We start from the raw sequence: 20,621 nt of genomic DNA on the forward strand, positions 1-20,621 counted from the left end.
TGTTTAAAAAAGATTAGATTATAAAACAAGATTCCAAGCATTCAGTCCTTCATCTGAAAATAGATTTCAGATGAAGTATAAATCATCTGCAAACCGAGACATGGCCGTCCACCTAAGCCTGACTGACTGGGAAAGAAGTGCATCAATCAGTGAAACAGCCAAGGTCAAGAGACCTAGTCACAACTGATTGGACGGAGAATAAGCATGAAGAAGGAGTAACTCTGATAGAAAATCTGAGAGACGCTGCACAACACGAGACACTGGGGTTTGGGGAGGAGTATTACCTCCAGAAAACGTAAACATCCAGTCAGAGCTACACTGGAATCCTTTAGATCAAACATTGTCCTATGCAAAATGGCCTAGTCAAAGCCTAAATGCAGTTGAGGATATGTTTTTAGAGAAAAGTTGATGTTTAGTGACGCTCCATATCCAAGTGGATTCAGCATGAGCTATTGTGCATGAAAAAATTAGGTAAAAAAAAAAAAAAAAAAAAAAAAGTGTCTGTGTCCAAAGCTGGTAGAAACTTTGCCTCCAAAAAAAACCCTGGATCTGCAGCAAAAAGTCATTCAACAAAGTATTGACCAAAGGGAGATGAAAACATGTGCATGCCACACGTTTTAGATTTTTTTCATTTGTAAAGCATGTAAAAACGAAGCAAAAAAAAAAATCTTCTACTTGTCAATTATGTACTGCTTTTGTTGGTCTGTCACATAAAACCACAAAGCAAAACGCTGAGGGCTGTGGTGGTAAAGTGACAAACTAATGAAAACGTTCAAGAGGTTTGAAAACTTTTGTAAGATGATCTTAAGAATGATGGATTTAAATGTCCTGCTGATTAAAACCAGCACTAACATTTGATTACTGCGCTGCTTTGGAGCAGAAAAAAAACCAAAAAACTTTCATTAAGCCTTTTCCTTGAATTCAAAAGTCCGTAAGGCCTTAATTACCGCTCTGATTTTTCGTCATAGCTGGGATTAGAATGGATGATGAATGCCAATGCACAGATCCAAAAGTGCAAATGATTAGAAAATAAAAATAAGCTTTTAATACAGTTTGTTTCCCATTTTCTCACAAAATTTAACATCTTCCAAGCGAACCGTGCAAGGAGAGGGGTGGGTCGCTGGAAAGTTAGAAATATTTCTCCAGGAATGCTCTGCTGCAACCAGCCAAAATCAACTTCCGCTCCATGCCGGATATTAGCTCATTTTCACCAAACGACCCTCTGGGAAGTCGCGTTGGAGGACGAGGTGTGGCGGGTCCTTCTGTAACCCGCTCTGTGTGTAATCAGGACTACAAGATTACTGCCTGGCTCCTTATCTTTCTAAACACACTGAGGTGGGCTGAGATTGTATCAGCTGCGCTTGGGGAAAGTAACCAATAGCTTAACACCGCTAAAGCACCTTTAGGGGCGAATACTAAAATACAGAAGGGAAAATATTTACAGTACAAGTATCGAAGAAAAGGGCCATGCTCAGTTTCAACAAGAAGGTTTCCATATATTGTAAAGCTCTAAGATTACAATAACACTAATCAGTGCTTTGGCACCATTGTTTGGCAGCTGCAGAAGACTGTTTGCATTCTGACAACCATCAGTTCCTTAATGCTCCCGTTACAGCAGAGGTGAAGGAGCGCTGGCACCCACAGTGCTCCCACTCAGGATGCACTGAACAGCTGCGAGGCCAGAAAAAACAAGCTCACACCGGGCGATAAGGAAAAACTCGGTGACCACCCCAAAGACCCGTTCGCCTGCATCGGTGAACTCCTGGGCAACTTGATGGGATTGACGTCTATACATTAGGCTCCTTTATCAATTCAATAACAATACATCAGATTTCCTTCCTTTCGTGTTGCAAGTTAAGGAGAGGAGGTTTCCATGTTGCTCGTCTGCGTTGTTGAAACTGAGCAAGAAGGCAACATTAACACACATCTTCCAACTTCATAATCTTTAACGGCCGTAACATGTGCATCCAAGTAAAAATAAAAAAAAGTTTAATAAAACAGGAAAATGATTGTATAAATGTCTGAGGCTTACCTGGTTTTGGAGGCTTTCCTCCTTGTCCTGTTGGGAGGGGGGGGAAAAAAAGCATGGTTTTTGTGAATTGCATAAAATCTTTGGTACAAAAATATTTTATTCTGCCAATACACACAATTCACAAGATGATTTAGTTCGTTTACAACTTTGATAAAGATTTATGGCCTGTTTGTAGGCCACAAATCCAACATCATACCTGCTGGCAGCCCTCCGTAGCCAAGGCTGCCCGTTCCCACTCCTCCTGGTACCAAACCGCCGGTCCCAGCACCTCGGCCTCCACCGCCATAACCTCCCACTGCTGGGTTCAAACAAGCACATGTGTGACTGCAATCAGAATCAATACTAAAACCATGCTGAATTTTACATATCACAATGACAAAAATTCTATCTGACTTAACTATTCTGAAGAGAACAACTGTGTTGCTCTGAGCATGCTAACAAGATTTGCAGTATTCTTTATTCATTCAGTTTTTCAGGAACTATGACCCGTAGGTTAGGATGTCTGACCTGGCAGCAACCGGAAAAACGTGTTTGTAGACACTGGCATTGGAAACCGTCCACTAAAGAAAAATAACCTTCAGGGTTTAGGTTTTCTTTGGGACTCCTGAAACAGCAGACTGGCACCAGGTGGGAAGAAAGACAGCAGCTATTGTGGCTTTGAAAGCAACAATTTGGGTGTAAGAGGAATCTGGAAAGACCTCAGGAAAGTTCTCAGGAAAGTTCTGGAAAACTGTTGAACGACTCAGAAAGAGAAAGGAGGGACCAGCTAAGGGTCAGTACTGTTTATGGCTGCAACTGTTGATGCTGACAGGCATTACTCTTAGGTAATGGAAGGAGCACTTTTAGGATCTTCTCAATTCGGTCATAAGATCCTTCTCAGAGGAGGCAGAACCTGATATTTAGTTCCAGTTGTACTCGGAAGTGGGAAATTACGACTTCCCAGTCGGGAAGAATCAACCGATACGCCCTTCAAAGTTGGATTTCCCACTGGGAAATCAGGCGCAACTCCAACTACCCCCAGTTACGACTTGTAAGGTCGACTTCGTGTTTCAATATGGCCGCTCCTCGCAACAACAGCAGTAAGATGTGGTGGAAACATGCGTATTTTACAAGACACACATGTAACAACGCCTCTAATGTTCATGTTAATGTAGCGCTTGCATCTCTAAACTGAACGAATCAATGTTGTTCATAAGAGATACTGCGTAGTCTCTGGGCGTCGCCATGTTGAAATTTCGACTTCTCGACTAGAACGCTGTTACCTTAGGTCTGACGTCAAACCCAACTCCGAGTTAAGACTTCCCAGGTAACTGGACCATGGTGTGAGCAATCAGGAGGAAACCTCTTAAGTCTTTAGCCATTGGACAAATTGCAAGGTCATTAAAACGCTTCCGAGTGGAAAAGTCAACTCCAATGGAGTGACAAACATTGTGTTTTTAAATACACGCTAGTCCTAAACGTAGCGTCGACTATCCAGCCAAATTTTCAGTGCCGTAAATCTGCAACACTTTGAGCTATCTAAAAAATCTCAACGGTTTCTGAAAGGATAGACGTTGCGCTTTCCAGCCAATATTGGGTTATTACGGTAATTTTCCGTCACAGGGAGTAATCTGAAGGACACTCTTTTAATAGATGGTAAATTGCGGGGAAAAAAACTCGCTAGATATGGAAAGTTCCAGTTGTTATCGATAAATGGGCAAATATATTTACTCACAAGACATTTAGAAAAAGTACTGCGTATAATTAAAATAAGCGAATATATCGAGGCAGAGATTTAAAATTTTAAATTTAAATTTTAAAAATAGTAAGGGTTGAGAAGGGGGACCTGAAAGTGTTTTCACAAAAATAATGAAGTTTCCTTCAGCTATTAACTTCTCAGGCATCCAAAATGCTGATTTAAACCTTGCATCACTTTGGTTATTTGCATCTTGAGTAATTTATACTGAAGACAGACTTGTTCTTGGTCCTTAATAATGTTCTGAAGTAAACATATTGCAAAATGAATGTTTCTTCGCATCATTTTGAGTTGAGTGAGTAAGTACCATTGATGGTGAGTACCATTGATAAGACTAATCAGTGTCTTGAAAAACTCTTTAAAACTCAAAAAAGTAAACTATCCTTTTAGCACAGTGGTTGTCTGTGGATGCTTGATTTATTCACCAACACTGCAGTAAATTAGTTGTAGATACTCAATATAAGAAGTAAATCTAAGGTACTTTATGATCTGAACAAACCATTGACTGCTAACAGGACTACTTCTCTTCACAGCAGCAAACTGTTCCACCTTGTGTTTGTGTAACTGCTGAATGTTCCAACAAACATAAAGATGTCAAATGTTCAAAGGTCACAGCAGTCTTCCTGCAGCCGTAGCTTTAATATTTTTTTGGCTTTCAAAAGCTGCACAGGGTCAAACTTGTTCAGCAAATGGGAGCTGAAAGCTGGCCAGCATTATGAATGCAGAGTGTGACCTGCTGCTATATTGAGCCGTGCTGCAGACTTGTGAGTGATAGATGTGCGAAGTGACAAGCAGCAGACAGAATGTGTGCGGCTTTGCTGCAAGCCCAGTGGAAGCATTGACCACTTTATTATCAAAATAATGAGAATAAAGAAAAGCATATTTAGAATACCTCATAAAATCTGCAGCTTTACATTTTAACTCATCTAAATTAAACCAGACTACTAAAAATAATGGTTTGATATAGTAAATATCCTGAATCCAAAGTCTCTTCCACTTACCTCCAGGTTTTGCTGGTTTATAGCCTGCAGGACCACCTCCAGCTGACCCTGTGAGAGTCGCAGATTCAAGTTAAAAATTTGGAACAAAAACTAAACAAACATGTTGTACCTCATGTTTTCTCCTCTACAGTGGTTTAATAGCCCTCTAAAGACAAACAGATCAGTTTGCTGGAGTTGTTTTCTGGTACCTGGAAAATATCCAGTCCCTGGCAAAGGAGCGCCTGGTCTATATCCAGAACCAGGTGGCACATACACACCTGCAACACACAGAAAAAAAAAAAAAAAAACTTTTAACCACCAGTGTGCTGTGTGTCAGAATGAAACTTTATCAGGCAGTCACCACTTTTCGATTCCCCCATTTCCATTCTAATAGATTTTATTTCTGAACAAGAATCTAATTTATTAGGCAAGCATTCTCAACCACATTCATCAGCCTGGAACCGAGCAGAACCGCTAAGATCTGTCCTTGATGATCACATCTGGGGCTCATCACAGCTGTGATGAAGTGCACGGCGAAAGGTGAAAGCTGCTGGAGTCGGAACGAAAGCAGAACTTCGTGGATTTTCAGAAGAGTCCTGTTGAATTGTTCTCATACTGATGAGGTACTGCAGCTTTGGGTCGAGGAATTTGCAGCAGCACCCCGTCAGCCCCCACCTGCATTAGCCCCCACAGCTTTGTCTCTGGCTGGAACTCCTCAGATGTTCGCTCTGGACTCAAGACGTGATGGCCTCATGTGTGCAACGAACACCAACAGCAGAAGAACCTCTGGTTTTTTTGTTTTTTTTTGCAAAGAGGATTAAAAAGAATTACTGGTTGTTCTGGGACAAATAACAGCTAAATCCGATGGGACGGGTGAGCTAATGCCTAAATTACAAAAGTATATTCTGGAAAAGCGGGTTCGTGTAAAAAAACACAATGCAAATGAGAGAGCTAGGGCAGTCGGACCACGGTGATTATGCCTAATGGCTCCTACATGTGGTGGGAGAGCAATTAATTTAAACCACATGTCAAAGGCGTTCATGTGTTGATTAGAGAAGACTGCATGAACTCAGCCCTTCACACTGGCTGTGGCCGTTAGGGGAAGAGCATTACAAGGCATTACTGTCTGGTCTACCGGCAGGGATATTTATGACACATAAAAAACATAAAATCTACATAGTTTGATAAAGTGGATTCCTGCTTTAGTACATTTAAATCCAGGATGGCTACGAGTTTTTCACTAATGAGATGTGTAATAAACCTTCGGTTAGAGCCATGATGAAATCCCAGATTGCTTTATTGGACAGCTGAGGCTCAGGAAATGAAAAGAAAGAGCCATTGAGAAGACATTCAACGTGAAAAAATATGGGCCATCTTCTATGATGAGTGAAGACGGGTTTTTATAATGAATGAATAAAAATGTAGAAAGGATGAAACGATATAAATTACTGTCAGGCTTTTCAATATTTTACAAAGCCAACATGTAAACTTAAAACCCTTAAAACGAAAACAAGCCTTTTGGATTCATGTAGTGACAATGTAGTACCTGTAACAGCACTGTCTATGACTGAAGATAGAAAAATGATTATTTTCTTGATTAAATATATTAACAGGATGAGTAGTCATGTCAGTCCACATAAAAATGAAAATGTGAGTGCTTCTGCACAAACAGGAAACACGGGGAAACTCCATGAAAGCAAATGCTCCCACATACTTCACTGGAGGAAATTCAGTCGACTTAATCCAGACGGCGTGACGAAAATTGCATCATTCTTGTTCACAGAGAGGCATCCATCTGCCAAAGTCGATACCGGGCCTGGGTTGAACGATCTTTGTGCAAAGAGTTGTGTGACTGGTCAGAAGTTTGTTGCTATGTTTTGCTCAGATTGCAACGCTGATGTCTCAGTTTAACCAGTCTGCTTCCACTCTCTGGTGTTTGAATCCACAAGGGGCGTGAATATGTTTTGAGGAACGATTATCAAAAGCACTGAGGAATTATGCCACGTTTTTACAAGACTCCACTAAATAACTTCAAAGACTGTCAAATGGCAACAAAACAAAATGAATGGTGCTCTGTCAGTGACCATTTTGTGAGAGCGAAACGGAGGATGGAGGGAGGAAGTGGGAACCCTGCTGGATAGGAGCCTGATGTCCCCCAGTTTGCCTGCTCCATTTGTGCTGGTGACTTTATACCTTGAGCAGCACTTTGGCTAGCAGTTAATGTCCAAAAATGTACTATATAAAACATCTTGCACTTCTCAGTACAAAGCATCAGCTGATGTTTATTGTGTTGCATCAATAAACATCAGCTTATTGACGTTTAATAAGCTGTATGAGTTGACCCTACATACAGTTTTTGCTCATTTTTTGCTCTTCCTCATGATTCATATGAGGAAGAGAACGTTTGATAGAAGATGCCATTCAAGTATTTTAACTAATCTTCCCTCAAGCACAGGTGTAGCATTAGCAGAAAGCTATGTTACTGTGGGGCAGTTTTGCCATCACAAGTAAAATATGGATTGAAGAAATGCAGAGAAAAGTGAGACTTACAATCATTGCATGCCTCATTAATACGAAGTATTCTGGTGACAGATGGATGAAGTGCTGCCCCCCATGGGCAACAGAGTAACAGCGCTGGTCAGAACATTGCGACATCTAACCTGAACACTGCCAGAATTTGAGTGTTTTGAACGGTTTTTGTCACAGTCGTTCACTATTGTCATAAATTACAGGCACACTGGGCTCACTACAATGTACTCAGAGAACATTTTCTTCTGACTTCTTGCTTCCCTCTTGAGAAAATTGCCTTCTCAAATCTGAGCTGCAGGCTTTTCTGTCACTCCTTATGTCTTGGGTGGACTTTGTGATTCGGGTTGATCCCCGAGTTAAGCAATGGAAGCATAGCATCATCACTCTTGGACACCTTTCACCTTGTTTGTTTTTTTTGTTTTTTAAAAGAAATCTTGATTTCTGTCACAGAGCTAATGTAACTTTAATGAGCTATAAGCTGCAAAATTACCCAGAAAAACTGATATATGCCCTGTAAGAAAGAAAACATGCTGGGATGCCATTGAAATGTGCTGATGCACCAACGATCTTTCGTAAATTGAAAGAACAACAATGTTCCTTTATACAAAGCAAATGTGTGGTCACAATCTAATCGGAAGGACATCTGCTCATGATCATGAACAAAATCTTTTCTCCAGCAGGGAGCCAAAGAGGGCTTACAGTCAGCCTGATTACGTTGAAGCCGGGAGAATGTGGCTTCTCCGAACAGACGTGTTAATGGCAACAGTTACAGTGACAGCTGTGCATGATTTCATGAATGAGCAAATAATTTAGAAGATCAGAGAGCTAAACAATGGTGGAGTTGCTCAAATTTCCCGTGGTTTGGCCTTGCAATACTGACCAAAAAAAGAACTGAAAATCCTGCAGACTAAAAAAACTGAAACTAAAATAATAAACGTAACATCTGTGAGAAATGTAATATCTGTGTTTATGAGCATCTGACATTTTGTCCTTTCGAATAGATCATATATAGTCCTTAACTGATGAGTGGTGTGGAATGATTGTTCTCATTTTCGCTCCTTCGTTTTACATTCAAAAGAAGGATTTCCTGTCTTGGCAGGAAAGTGGAAACTTCGAGTCTGTGAGCAGCACTTTTTCCTTTAGCTTAAAATCCATATCTCGCTGCTGAGGCATTCTTACAGAGTGCATGAAGTTCACGAAGATGGCAAACGCTGACTTTTGTCAGGAGAAGAATTTTAAAAAATTGTCTCCTGATCATTTTAATTCAAGTCACCATCCACCGCTTGCATTCCTGGAGAACTCAACCAGGTCATGGGAATAAGCTGGAATGTGTTTCAGGGGGTAAAACTATCCAGGAAAAGAGATCAGATGAGGCTGAATTTATGCAGGAGTTAACTCAGGTCAAGAGTTTACTGTTTGAGTTGTAGCTAAGTTTGACAACCATAAAGCTTTGCAAGTAAGAGACTAAAATGACTTTAGTCAGGCACTCTTGATTAAAATTATAGTAAGATTTAAAGTAAAATTTAAAATGTTAAACATTGTTTCATATGTTATGCAGTGACATCATCCTACTCTGAACCATTAAAAAAATTCAATTTTTGCTTAAATACACATATGCTTTTTTCCCCCCTCAAAATTATCCACATTTATTGACACTCTTTGTAATTAACATTTCTAAAACTCCTTTTGCCAGTAGTACTGAACTTCCCCTGCAACATCTGTCAAAATTAACACTTTCTCTGTGCACAACATCTCCAGATGACAACTCATTTTTATTTTACTGTCCTGGTGTTTCTCAAGACTTTGCACTGTAACAGGTTTTCCAGAAACAGGTCAGTTCTGCTACTGTGCTTCACAATAAACCTAGGGAACTTTTCAGACTATTTTTCCTTTGCTTCACCCCTCATCCAATACGGAGGTACCGAGGAAGTTACAGGAGTAAAGCTGTTGTCACAGTGTTTCTTGGAAAATGACAAACAATCAGCTTAAATTTTCTCTGTGTGTTCTGAAATTGAACTAATTTTGAGGAATACTCCCTTCTTTCACATCTAAGTGTATTCTCTATGATGCACCATTTTTTTGGTAAAGTGAGTTGAGACTGTAGAGCTGTTGCCTTGCAGCAAGAAGGTCCTGGGTTCGATTCCCGGCCCGGGGTCTTTCTGCATGGAGTTTGCATGTTCTCCCTGTGCATGCGTGGGTTCTCTCCGGGTTCTCCGGCTTCCTCCCACGGTCCAAAAACATGACTGTCAGGTTAATTAGTCTCTCTAAATTCTCCATAGGTGTGAGTGTGTGTGTGCATGGTTGTTTGTCTTGTATGTCTTTGTGTTGCCCTGTGACAGACTGGCGACCTGTCCAGTGTGAACCCCGCCTCTCGCCCGGAACGCAGCTGGAGATAGATACCAACAACCCTCCTGACCCCACTAGGGAAGAAGGGTGTAAGAAAATGGATGGATGGATGGATGGAGTTGAGACTGTATTGAGACAATGATGTCTGCTGAGGGTTGTGAAAAATTAAACAGCCCTCTATAATAGGTGTTTACATGATGTTACAGTCTCTTTTTTTCATTTTTTTTTACACACATAATGATCAACATTTTGGACTGAAATAAAACGCTTCATCACAGATGTGCATTTGTTGCTGCACATCTCTGTAATGCCACCGAAATACAAGTCCAACACCAAACAGTGTGACTTATTTTTAGATGAACATGAGTACTGATGGATGATGTCCTAATTTTTGCTATTGCAATTTCACACATCTAAACTAATACACAAGTCTAAACCAAATTACTTCATTCAGTTTGTTGTAAAAACCAAAGAGGCAAATTTAGGCACAAGAGCTCTTGACTCCAATGGTATTGAAAAGCTATTGATTTAGATTTTTTCAAAATAGAGATGAAGTTCACCAAAAAGGATAAAAATAAAAAATAAATAAAATTAACTCTGCCAGCTGTATGCACATTTAATCCTGATCTCTGCCATGTTTTAGATCTCACAGTGGAAAACAGAGGGGTGATGTGCTTATTATCTGTTTAGCTGGCAAAATAATTTTGCATTAAAAATAGATGATTTACTACAAAGTCTAACTGGAACATTATTTTAAGGATAATATGGATTGTTGCACCCAAAAATTAATGACTGAACATAAAAATGTTTGGAAATTTTAAGTCAGAACTTGTTTTGTTTTCGGATCAAACTAAAGCCAATGATGTGTTTTTCCACAGTACCTTCCCTGTTAACAGCAATTTTTACAACCCTTCGTTATTGTAAAAAAGTTTTAGTTCATTTACAACAACCTGGTGAGTAATTTGACATTTCCCCAATCCCTGTGCTGTGGTTGTTTAATGGCTGGCTGCTAGGGATGACAATTACCTTCCCTGTAAGGAAACAAAACAAATTAACGTGGGTGCAAACGACGTATACGTGGAGAAATAAAGACAGATGGTGGTGTTCTGCTTGAATAAACAGTTAACACAACATGATCGTAATGGACAATTTGGTCAATTTTGAGGGAAATTGCTGTGAAATGTTTTTATCGCTTCTTCAGATTTGGCAACACAACTTCTCACACCATTGAATTGAATACATGTGCAGGGAAATCACAAACACATAGTTTGTTAGAGTTCACATGTATACAGAACTGTGAAAAAGATATTTTGCCCTCTTACAAATTTCCTCAGTTTTTTTTTTTATTGTTGTTTGTTTGTTTGTAAAAGTTTCATATCAAACTATTTTAACTCAAGACAACCTGATCAAATACAAAAAAAAAAAAATGTTTTAAAATCAAAATGCTTTGTGTTAAGAGAAATAGAGTTGCCCATACCCTGATTTAAAAAAATGTAAAGAGATAAATAAAAATATACCCACTTGTGATTAACCACATTTTTTGGGTTCAGTTCCTGTAGCCACACCATGTCCAAACTACAAAACTACATGGCTTGTTCAATCTAAAATAATCTAAAATAGGCTGTGTAACAACACAAAGTAGTCCAAAAAAAAAAAAAAAATCTTAAAATCCAACACCTTCATATACTGATCTACAGAGATTGAAGAACAGATAGAAAACAAAGTCACTGACAGGTATTGTTCTGGAGAAAGTGAGAAAACATGGAGCAGTCATAAATCTTCACATGAGTGGGTATAAAAATCTCTCCAAACTTTTCTCCAAGAACAACATTTAAATCACAGGAGTTTTCACCTCCTTCGTTAAGATCAGCGTCCACAATTCAATAATAAGAAAGATACTGCAAAGATGCTATGCATGAGACAGTTCGAAGACAAAACCCAATGCTGACCCAGTGCAACAAAACAAAACAAAACCCTGTTAGTCAATTTCTTAAAACATCTTGCTGATGATTCTCAGCATTATTTGGGAGGTTTGCTCCCTGTTGCCTCTGGCATGAAACTGACACAGTGGTTCAGAAACAGAACATCATCCTGAGGGATTCAGAATCAGATTCTATAAAAGTCATTTAGATGTGATTGCCCCCTTGCATAAGGGAAACTCTTCCCTGAGGTTGGGAGCATTTCCTCATATCTCACTATTGCCCAATTGGCCGCTGAATGAAAACCTTTCCTCCTTTGGGAAAGAGGAAACTTACTGCTTTCTCTATAGCAGATGCCCTGTTTTCCAATCTTTCTTTATCTTTCCAATTAATTTTGTGCTAAAAAAAAATCATTCAGGATTTTGAAGCAGATAAGGATTGTTCTTAGTCTCCCTAGTTTCTTCATCCATCCTCCCATTTTTCAGAGCACAGCATTTAAACCTGGCACAATGGATGTAGTCTTTAAGCACTGTTTTAATAATGGCATAGCTGTTATTAAGGATCTGTACATTAGTAATCACTTCCCCTACTTAATGCAACTCAAATCAAATTTGGTCTCCCTTTTAAGCCACTTTTTCAGATACTTGCAGTTTTGTGATTCTGTCAGGCAGCACTTCCCTCACTTTGAAACCCAACCTGAGCAGCACAGCTTTTATGAGCTTGTAAAAAAGCCCCCTACCTCTAAAGAGCTAATTTCTCATTTTGTTAATCGTTTCAGTTCAACCCCACCTTCTAAACACATAAAAGAGGCCTGGACTTCCGATAGGTGAGATTTCAGATGAGTCTGTCGAGAATTAAAACCTGGTGCATCAATTATAGACTGCAACCTATTCAACTCAAAGTTATCCATCGGCTGCACTTTTCCAAATCTGAACCATTTCTCTGTGTCTCACTAACTTGTGGCAAATGTAAATCAGATGATGGGACTCTGGACCATCTGTTTTGATCCTGCCCTAAACTTATGGACTTCTGGTGCAAGACATTTCGATTTTATATAAATGTTTATGGCAGACATCTGACTCCTGGTTTGATCGTTTTGTGCTGCTCTAAATTTTCTCTTACTCTTCCCATGTCTCTACAGCAAGCTCTTCTGTTAGGTTTGGTTGAAACAAAGCGGTTTATTGTGAGGAAAAGGAAATCCTAACCCGTTCTTGCTTCAAACAATGTTTTAATGACATTGTGTCCTGTATTTATCTAGAAGAGAGTCAATACTCTTTATCAGACACCCATCATGAGATCCTTGATGTTTGGTGTCCTTTCAATAGATATAAAGAAAGAAATGGGATAAAATGATTGTCTTGACCATTTGGATTTGGTTTTTATTGTTGTTGTTTACATCACATTTCTTTTTACTTACATTGTTTTATGTTGCGCTGTTTGAAACAGATTGTTTCCTGAACTGCCTGTTGTCCCCTTCAACTCTCTCTTGTGCTCGATTAAGCACTCTGGACGGTAAAATTTGGATTTTTATTCTCTTTTATCACTACACCAGCAGGCTAACAGACTGTTTTGACTGTTTGGTCTTGTTTTTATTAATTTATTTGTTTATGATGTATTGTTTTTTGTCTCCCTTGGTAGTTTAATTCAAAGAAATTATGAATAAAGTATAAAAAAGAAGAAAGAAAAATGAAATATCAGTATTATTCCAGTAGTCCAACATGGTCGTGGTAATGGGAAGGTCTGGGGCAGCTCAGCTGCCTCAGGACTTGGAAGACTTTCTGTAGCATCGGAAATTATGAACTCTGCCAAAGCCCAGCTTATTCTTAAGGAGAATGTCCCAGCATCACCATTCAAGACCGTAAGGTTAAGCACACTTGGATTATTCACCAGGATAAAGGTCCAAAGCACAGCAGAAACTCAACCCTTGAATGACATAAAAGAAAAGCGAAGTGAAATGAAGCTTTTGTGGCAGCACAGTGTGTCTGGATTTGAATGTGGTTGAAATGCTGATATGAACATAAAAAATTAATTCAAGGTGAACTGCAATTGGAGGGATTTTCTTTTGCCGTGACCGTTCACACTTCCAAACATATGCAACATGTATGTGTTCTCCGGTGTGAACGAAAAAACGACCTGAAAGTGTCCCGCATGCACAGTAGAGGGCGCAATAACGTCAGCGTTCTGAGTGTTCTGCCAACCGCCATAAAATGAAGAAGTGCTCAGTGTTCGCTGATGTTAACGTGGAGGCTAACGGTGGAGCATAGCGTACATATTTGAAGTTGTTGTCAGACCAGAGTCAGCACGTTAACAACTTAATCCTCATTATAGTCCGTCATGGTTGTTGTTGTTGTTTTTCCCGCTTGCGCGTATCAGGACGCAGAATAGTGACATTTGTCCAGTATCAGTGACGTTCAGTTCGGATGAATGCAACCTGGATACGCAGCCGCGTTTGAATCGGATGTGTATCGGATATGCAAGTGGCCTGGGTTGCATTCGAAAAGAATTTCACCTGTGCTGTTCAAACTGTCATGAAAAGATCAGAAACAGGTCGCATTACGTCAAAAAAAAACAAAAAAAAAAAAACGGAATTGGATCACTTTAGGCTGCAGTGTGATGCACAGCCGATCCGAGGTATAGTGCATTTAGGTAACCATGCTACTACCAGACTCAGCAAAGCCGACCTACTTTCACCTTTACACTATTTACATAGCCAGGATGAAGCAAAAACATGTCAAATGCATCTCACAAAATTAATTTTATCTTACTTCACCATCTCTCTCTTGGTCATGTCCAACCTTGTCTCTGCTTCCCTAAAGCATTGAAGTAAGAATCAAAGACAAGACACAAATCCTGTAACTCTGTGCCTTCCAACGAACTGAGTGAAGCTTTTCCTCTAGAAGCTGACAGGGAATCATTACAAGATTAGGCAAGTCAGTTCTTCTGAATCAACAACAAAAAAATTGTTTAAAGCCGTGCGCTAAGATAACCGTTCACTATGAGAAATCGCTACAAGCTGGTGGAACAAACAGTTCAAATGTGTAGTGTTTTTAGTTGACGGACTTATTAGAGGGTATCAATAGCTCCGTGGAAGGTTCCAGTTACTGGCATTTATTCAGCCAGGAAAAAAAAAAGCATGATAGAGTTCACATCTTGTCATGTTGTCTCTAAACCTAAAAGATCTTGGACATCAATAGTGCCCGAAGGAGAATGAAAACATTCCCGACAGGAGCCAGTCCAGACTGTAGCGAGTCTGCTTCTGATAGATCACAGCTTGGTGAGTCAATGTGATTCTTCTTTGAGGATTTGGCACAGACCAACTGCAGACCAAACACATGACCGTGAGACTTTAAAACGGACTTTATCCAAACCTAAACAGTAAACGCTGTGCAGATAAGTGTTAGATGCACCGGTGATGATGAGGGAAAACAATGTAAACGCCCCTCACGGAAACATTGTCTTGACAGTGACGGCTTCAGATGTTACAAAGTTGTCCATTTAATTTCTGAAGGGACTGGACCAGATTAAACAGACCACGTATTAAAACAACCGATCCATTCATAAATCTGTGGTGTAATCCTTGCAAAACCTTTCACAGCAGTTATAATAAAAACTTGATATGAGAAACTTTTAGCCAATGTGTTAGCAATCGCTTCTGGCTGAGATTTTGATGTGAATCTATGAAAGTGGATGGAAGTGTCCCTCTGAAATAGATAGCTCAGATGCTTTGAAGTGAGGTTCAGCTAAAAGATTGTTAGAGCAGTCCACAGATCTCCATTTATCATCCTCATCTGTTTTCACAGATTAGTTTCTGCAAGAGCCTAAAGTTGATTATTAGTCCAAATGGATTGGAGATGTAAGTGGATTTCTATCACCAAGACAACTTCTGTGACCAGTTAGTTAAGCTGTTAGCATTTTAGATTTGGGCTTTGCTGACTACGAACAGCAAAAAGCCTTATTTTGTGCCCTCACTTTGTATAAAAACAGATTTATTACGAGTGACTGAAGCTAAAAACCTGCCAGATTTCTACCATGTTAAAAGCTATGATAAAGTAAATCTCATGTTGCATCTAGCCTTTGGCTTTGGTTTCTTTTTGCTCTTGCACGATGCTCAAGTTGAACAATTTTGAGGTGAGTAACAAGCTCTGACTCCTGAGAAATGACCATATAGTTCCACTCTTACGTTACAGGAGTTTAGTCCGGGAGAAACCAGTCTGGATTTATAAAAAGTCAGGATGTTAATCGAGTAAATTATGGAAAGTGAGCTATTAGCAACCGAACCCTTACATGAGAACTTCACTTATGAAAATCCGGGCTTTACATACAAAAGTACTTTCACAATAACAAGTGGAGTTCAATCAGTGGTTGAAAGCAAACAGAGTCATCCCTAATGTGTTCAGAATGAAGTCATCATGCTACAAAATCACACAAAGCCACTCAATATAAACAAATTAAACTGCTTTAGTGGATCAAGCAATAAAGACGCAAAATTAAAACCTCACTGTGAGAGAACAGTCTGGGTTTTTACACAAACTTGGGCTCAGTTGGTCTTTTTCTTTCAAAGCAGAGCGGACCTGTTGAGTGATGGGACCCATACAGTAAATGTCAGATTCAGTGAGCTTTAGTTGGCCCGTTAGCTTGGCAGAACTGGGGAGCGGAGCCAAAGAGAAGCACACAACATGCTACCAAAAAGTCCTGGAGCATCAAGGTAATCGTACAGGTACAAAAATTTACAATTACTTCATGTATTTGGACTGAACAGACTTGCTTGCCAAGCAAATTTCACAGATTTGCATAATAAACTGATCTGGCTAGAGCCAAAGGAGACAAATTGGCTTCCAGCTGCACTTAAAAAAGCTTACGGAGCAGGGCTCCGTCAATGGAGAATCTATTTCCCTGGTTTCATACAAACAGTTGAGCTAGGAACTGTGAATGGGTTTCACTAGCGCCAGCAGTGATGCAAAATGAACGGAGGTGCTGAGAGAAGCTGACCAGAGCAGCAAGACACACAAGAACCGGACTAAACTAAAAAACTAAATACGTGAAAGAGAGTCTAAACCACACGAGTCAAACTCCAGTCCTCGAGAGCTGGTGGCCTGCAACCTTTTGATGTGGACCGGACTTTGATGTCTCTGGTCAAAAATAAAGGCAAGAAGCAGAAATTATAAAAGATCCTAAGAATCTCAACACAAAAGAATGAACTTGCACACAAGCATCTAAAATAATCCCCAAAAAACCCCACAGCTGAGACAAAGATCTGTGGATCGCAGCAGGAGACGTTAAACAGGTCCAGAGCATCATGCAACCACCGCCATGTTTGACTGATGTTATTTTTTGAAACATTATCAGAATATTTTCTCAAAAGCATTTGGGATCATTTACATGCGAGATCAGTTTTGGTTTATTACCCTTTTCCTACTCATAGATGTTGCAGAAAAATGTGGTTAATCGGTTCATTTAACACAGGGGTTGAAATGGTTTGGATAACGTTTTCCCTCTTCACAAATAAAATCTGAATTTGAAAACTGTATTTCACTTTTACTCGGTTTATCTTTGTCCAGTGTTAAAAGTTGCATAAAGATTAAATTGTTCCAGTGTGACGAAAATAAAACAAAGTAAAATTCTGCAGCGTTCCAGGGAACCGGCAAAACAGACACGGGAGAGGGCACATATATTAACGAAAAACACGCCAGATGTTTCCTCTAAGACTATAACTCATTTATTCTTGTCGATGGAAAGCTTTCGGACAAGTCTGGCTTCACACCGCAATTCTGAATTTCTCAGACATAAAGAGGTGTTTTCTGGCCAGCAGCGTTGAATGGCTGTGTGGGGTGTTAATGAGGTTCATGTTACTCACAGATAATTTACCCTTGGACCATGCACAGAGGCATTTTTTGTCAGGTTAAAGTGCACGCACAGATGGATCTACTTTAAGCCTCGCAGAAATGTTTGATAGAGATGGATTCAGTATTTGCTTGAGATCAAAGTTGTGCTCCAAAGTCAGTATTGAAATGTTTTGGCTCTCTTTTTTTTTTTTTTTTTGTGCCGCATATTTAACCTGACAGCAGCTCAAAACTTCAGCTGAAACATGGAATGCAAAAGATGAATGTTGTACAAGAGGGCAAGATAAAAGAGAGACGCCGAGCTCTTCGAACTGACAGCTGGCAAATTATTTACCACATGGGCTGATTAAAATGGGCAACTGGAGCGAGGAGAACTTTAATGTAGGTTCCCTAAATATTTATTTTGGGAAAATTACAGCATTTCAGAAAAAAAAGGGAGCCGGGACACTGGAGGATAGGGAGAACAAACAGCTGTGACTCTTAAGCTGATAAATAAAAAGAAGGAAAGAAAAACGGGATTCACGGCAGCATTTATTACACGGATGATTAACATGTTTTCCATTTGGAGGTTGAATAACTTCAAGACTCTCGGCCAAAACACAGACTGAGAACCAATCAAAGCAACGCAAATAGAGGAGGAAAAACAAATCTGGTGAGCTGAATGACAGTGGGAGGAAAAGGCATGCTCACAGCCTCGCTCTCTTCTTCCTCTCTGTCTAAAACAGATAAGGCGTGACTTCGAGCTGCACTCAAAGCCACTTTCTCATATCTGCAACAACAGACTATCTAGTCAAATCTTTCTCTGCGACCCTCGCAGTGAGCTGATCAACCCAGGGGGCTCGCCGGGGGTGTATTCAATCTGTGTGTGGTTTCTCTGAACAGACAGAGAGGCCAGCTGGAAGCGTCTGGGTCTGACATTTTTTAAGGACGAGATCTGGGGCCAAGTGAACATGCACATGCACATGCAAAGGTGTGTGGAGGAGCCAGTTCAGCTATGGTAGATGCAATAAAATGCTCAAGCCCATGAGAAACGAGCCTGAGTAACGAACCAACGCTATAAAATTCACATTTAGATCGCACAACATGAGAAGAGGCAAAAGGCCAGGATTATTATCTGGTGCAGGAGTCACTTTTAGATCCAATAACAAGTTAAAATTTTTGGACACACAACCGTGGGAGAGCAGAGATCTTTTTTATTTTCTCTCTAAAACTGCAGCAGCAGATATTTGATGCAAATATGAAGGAAAAATAATGACACCACTTGCACTCACTGCCTTTTTCCAGCTTGCTACTGCTGGTCTGTCATTTTGAGAAATGCACTTCCAAAAGAACTTCCATTAAACAAAACTTTCACTTTTATTTCACAGGAGAATACATTAAAGTGCACATTGACAAAAACAAAACAAAAACAAAACATGAATATACATGAGTTTAAAACGAAAAGCTTTAATTTGATCGCCTTAAGCTGAAAATGTTTGTTTAAAATAATGCATAAAGTGTGCCTGTGCTAAGTCTGTGACTGACGCAGCCCAAATTCCTGCAGAGTTCACCTGTTGCACACTTACCTCCTTGAAGAGAGGACTGAATCAACGCTAGGAGGACGACTCCACAGACGAGCAAGAGACTGTTTCTGTTAGCCATCTCTCTCCGGAATGCACCACCCCTCTCCCGATCAGCTGGTTTTATTCTCTCCCAGCTAATTACCTCTTCCCCGAGGTCTCAAAGAGCGGACAAGTAAGAGTGAGAAAGGTAAAAAGATACGGGGGAGACGCTGTGTCATTACAAGAGGGGAGACGACTCTGCTTTTTCCCCCCACTCTGAGTCTGGTGTTGCTGTTTTTATTCTGGTCACTGCTGCCAACTGCTGAGATGCGGCTGCCAGCGAGGAAAGAAAAAGAAGAGGGAAAAAGACACACACACAGACACGGACACACACGCCCACACACACACACACACACACACACACACATACGGGTTTTGGTGGTTTAGAGGGACAATTTTTTCAAACCAGTTTTTTGCAACACTAAACAGTCACCCCTTTCCACTTGTGCTAGAAAGACGTAGTAAGTTGTCAAAAATCTTGTTTGAGCTACACAACATAGATCTCACTTGAAAACTTCAATACACACATCAGAACTCAAAATACAAGAACCTGATGCAATGCTGTATTAGAAGGACAGACGATAATGAGGTGCTTGGCTCCGCCCATGATACCAACAGTAATTGTCAGGGCCAATTTTATTTATCAGGACCACAGCATACACAAACATGAAATATATATGTATTAAGTCCAAACATGGAAATATGGAATATGGCTACACAGAAAGTGGACTTTATTTACAGCACCTTCACTAAGAACTAGAGCAACAATTCTGTTTGTGAACATAAAGGAAAATCTGTGAATGGCAAAGTTAAATGAATTACGGGTCTATTGTTAAATCAAAAAGATAATGCTGGCATTCTATTATAGTGGCCAGTTGTCCTTTCTTGATGTGTTCGCCAAAGTGCCTCATGACCGCAGCAATCTCCAGGGAGATCATGGATGCTTTTTTGCTCTCCTAGCACTTTCCATAGATGCTAGAAAAAAGAAATAATTCATTAGTGAAAACCAACTCCAATTGTTAATTTTTCTTGGTTATAAATTATGTAATGCCTGTTTTCAAATAAGCATTCATAAAGAACATACATTAGTGGGAGAAGCTACAGAAATGAGCATGTAGGTTGCATCGATGAAAATTAATTTCTGCAAATGCCAAACAGGTTAACACTTGGTATGGTTGCTTGGTATGTATGATTAATTATTTGAGGGAATTCTAGAATTTTTTTTTCATAATTTAAAATTGCATTTGTTTGACAAACAGGCCTCAGCAGCTGGTGAAGAACCATCCAAAGCCAAAAGACTTGTACATCCTTCTAATCCTGGTGCCTAGTCATTTTTCCAGTGAAGGAGATCCAACTCTGAACCATCTCACTGACTCCACCAAAATACAGGTTCTGTACAGGTGCAGCATCAGCAAAGGGCAGTTTATTGAGATCTCTGGTTTCCTAAAACCAGAGATTAATCAAATTAAGATTGGGATAGAGAAAGTAGTATAAACAGTCCCATTACTGATCACCAAATTAGATTTTCTAGCATCTGAACATTGGCTGTGTGAAAGTTTATCATTTTAATACAAGGCACAGTTAAATGGTATGTGTGTGGTAATTTAAGCCAGATGACATATTGGATAATGTCTGCTCA

The 20,621-nt window shown here is 39.8% G+C and overlaps 1 protein-coding gene across 12 annotated transcripts in view; it reads right to left on the reverse strand.

Moving 5' to 3' along the window:
• elna (elastin a) overlaps window positions 1-19,231 on the reverse strand; it is a 63,240-nt gene extending 44,009 nt beyond the window's left edge. For 10 of the 12 annotated variants that reach the window (XM_044120540.1, XM_044120537.1, XM_044120545.1 and 7 more), the window contains exons 1-5: window positions 18,947-19,231; window positions 4,957-5,025; window positions 4,769-4,816; window positions 2,229-2,330; window positions 2,033-2,059 (exon numbers count right to left, since the gene is read on the reverse strand). In XM_044120540.1, coding sequence (XP_043976475.1) covers window positions 2,033-2,059; window positions 2,229-2,330; window positions 4,769-4,816; window positions 4,957-5,025; window positions 18,947-19,022 — 322 coding nt within the window. In that variant the 5' untranslated portion in view covers window positions 19,023-19,231. Of the gene's footprint in view, window positions 1-2,032; window positions 2,060-2,228; window positions 2,331-2,539; window positions 3,286-4,768; window positions 4,817-4,956; window positions 5,026-18,946 lie in introns of those variants that run through there. The other 2 variants (XM_044120548.1, XM_044120547.1) reach the window with 2 other exon arrangements.
• Between the last annotated feature and the right edge of the window lie 1,390 nt (window positions 19,232-20,621).

Source organism: Gambusia affinis, linkage group LG06 (assembly GCF_019740435.1).
Source record: "Gambusia affinis linkage group LG06, SWU_Gaff_1.0, whole genome shotgun sequence".
Lineage (NCBI taxonomy): Eukaryota > Metazoa > Chordata > Actinopteri > Cyprinodontiformes > Poeciliidae > Gambusia > Gambusia affinis.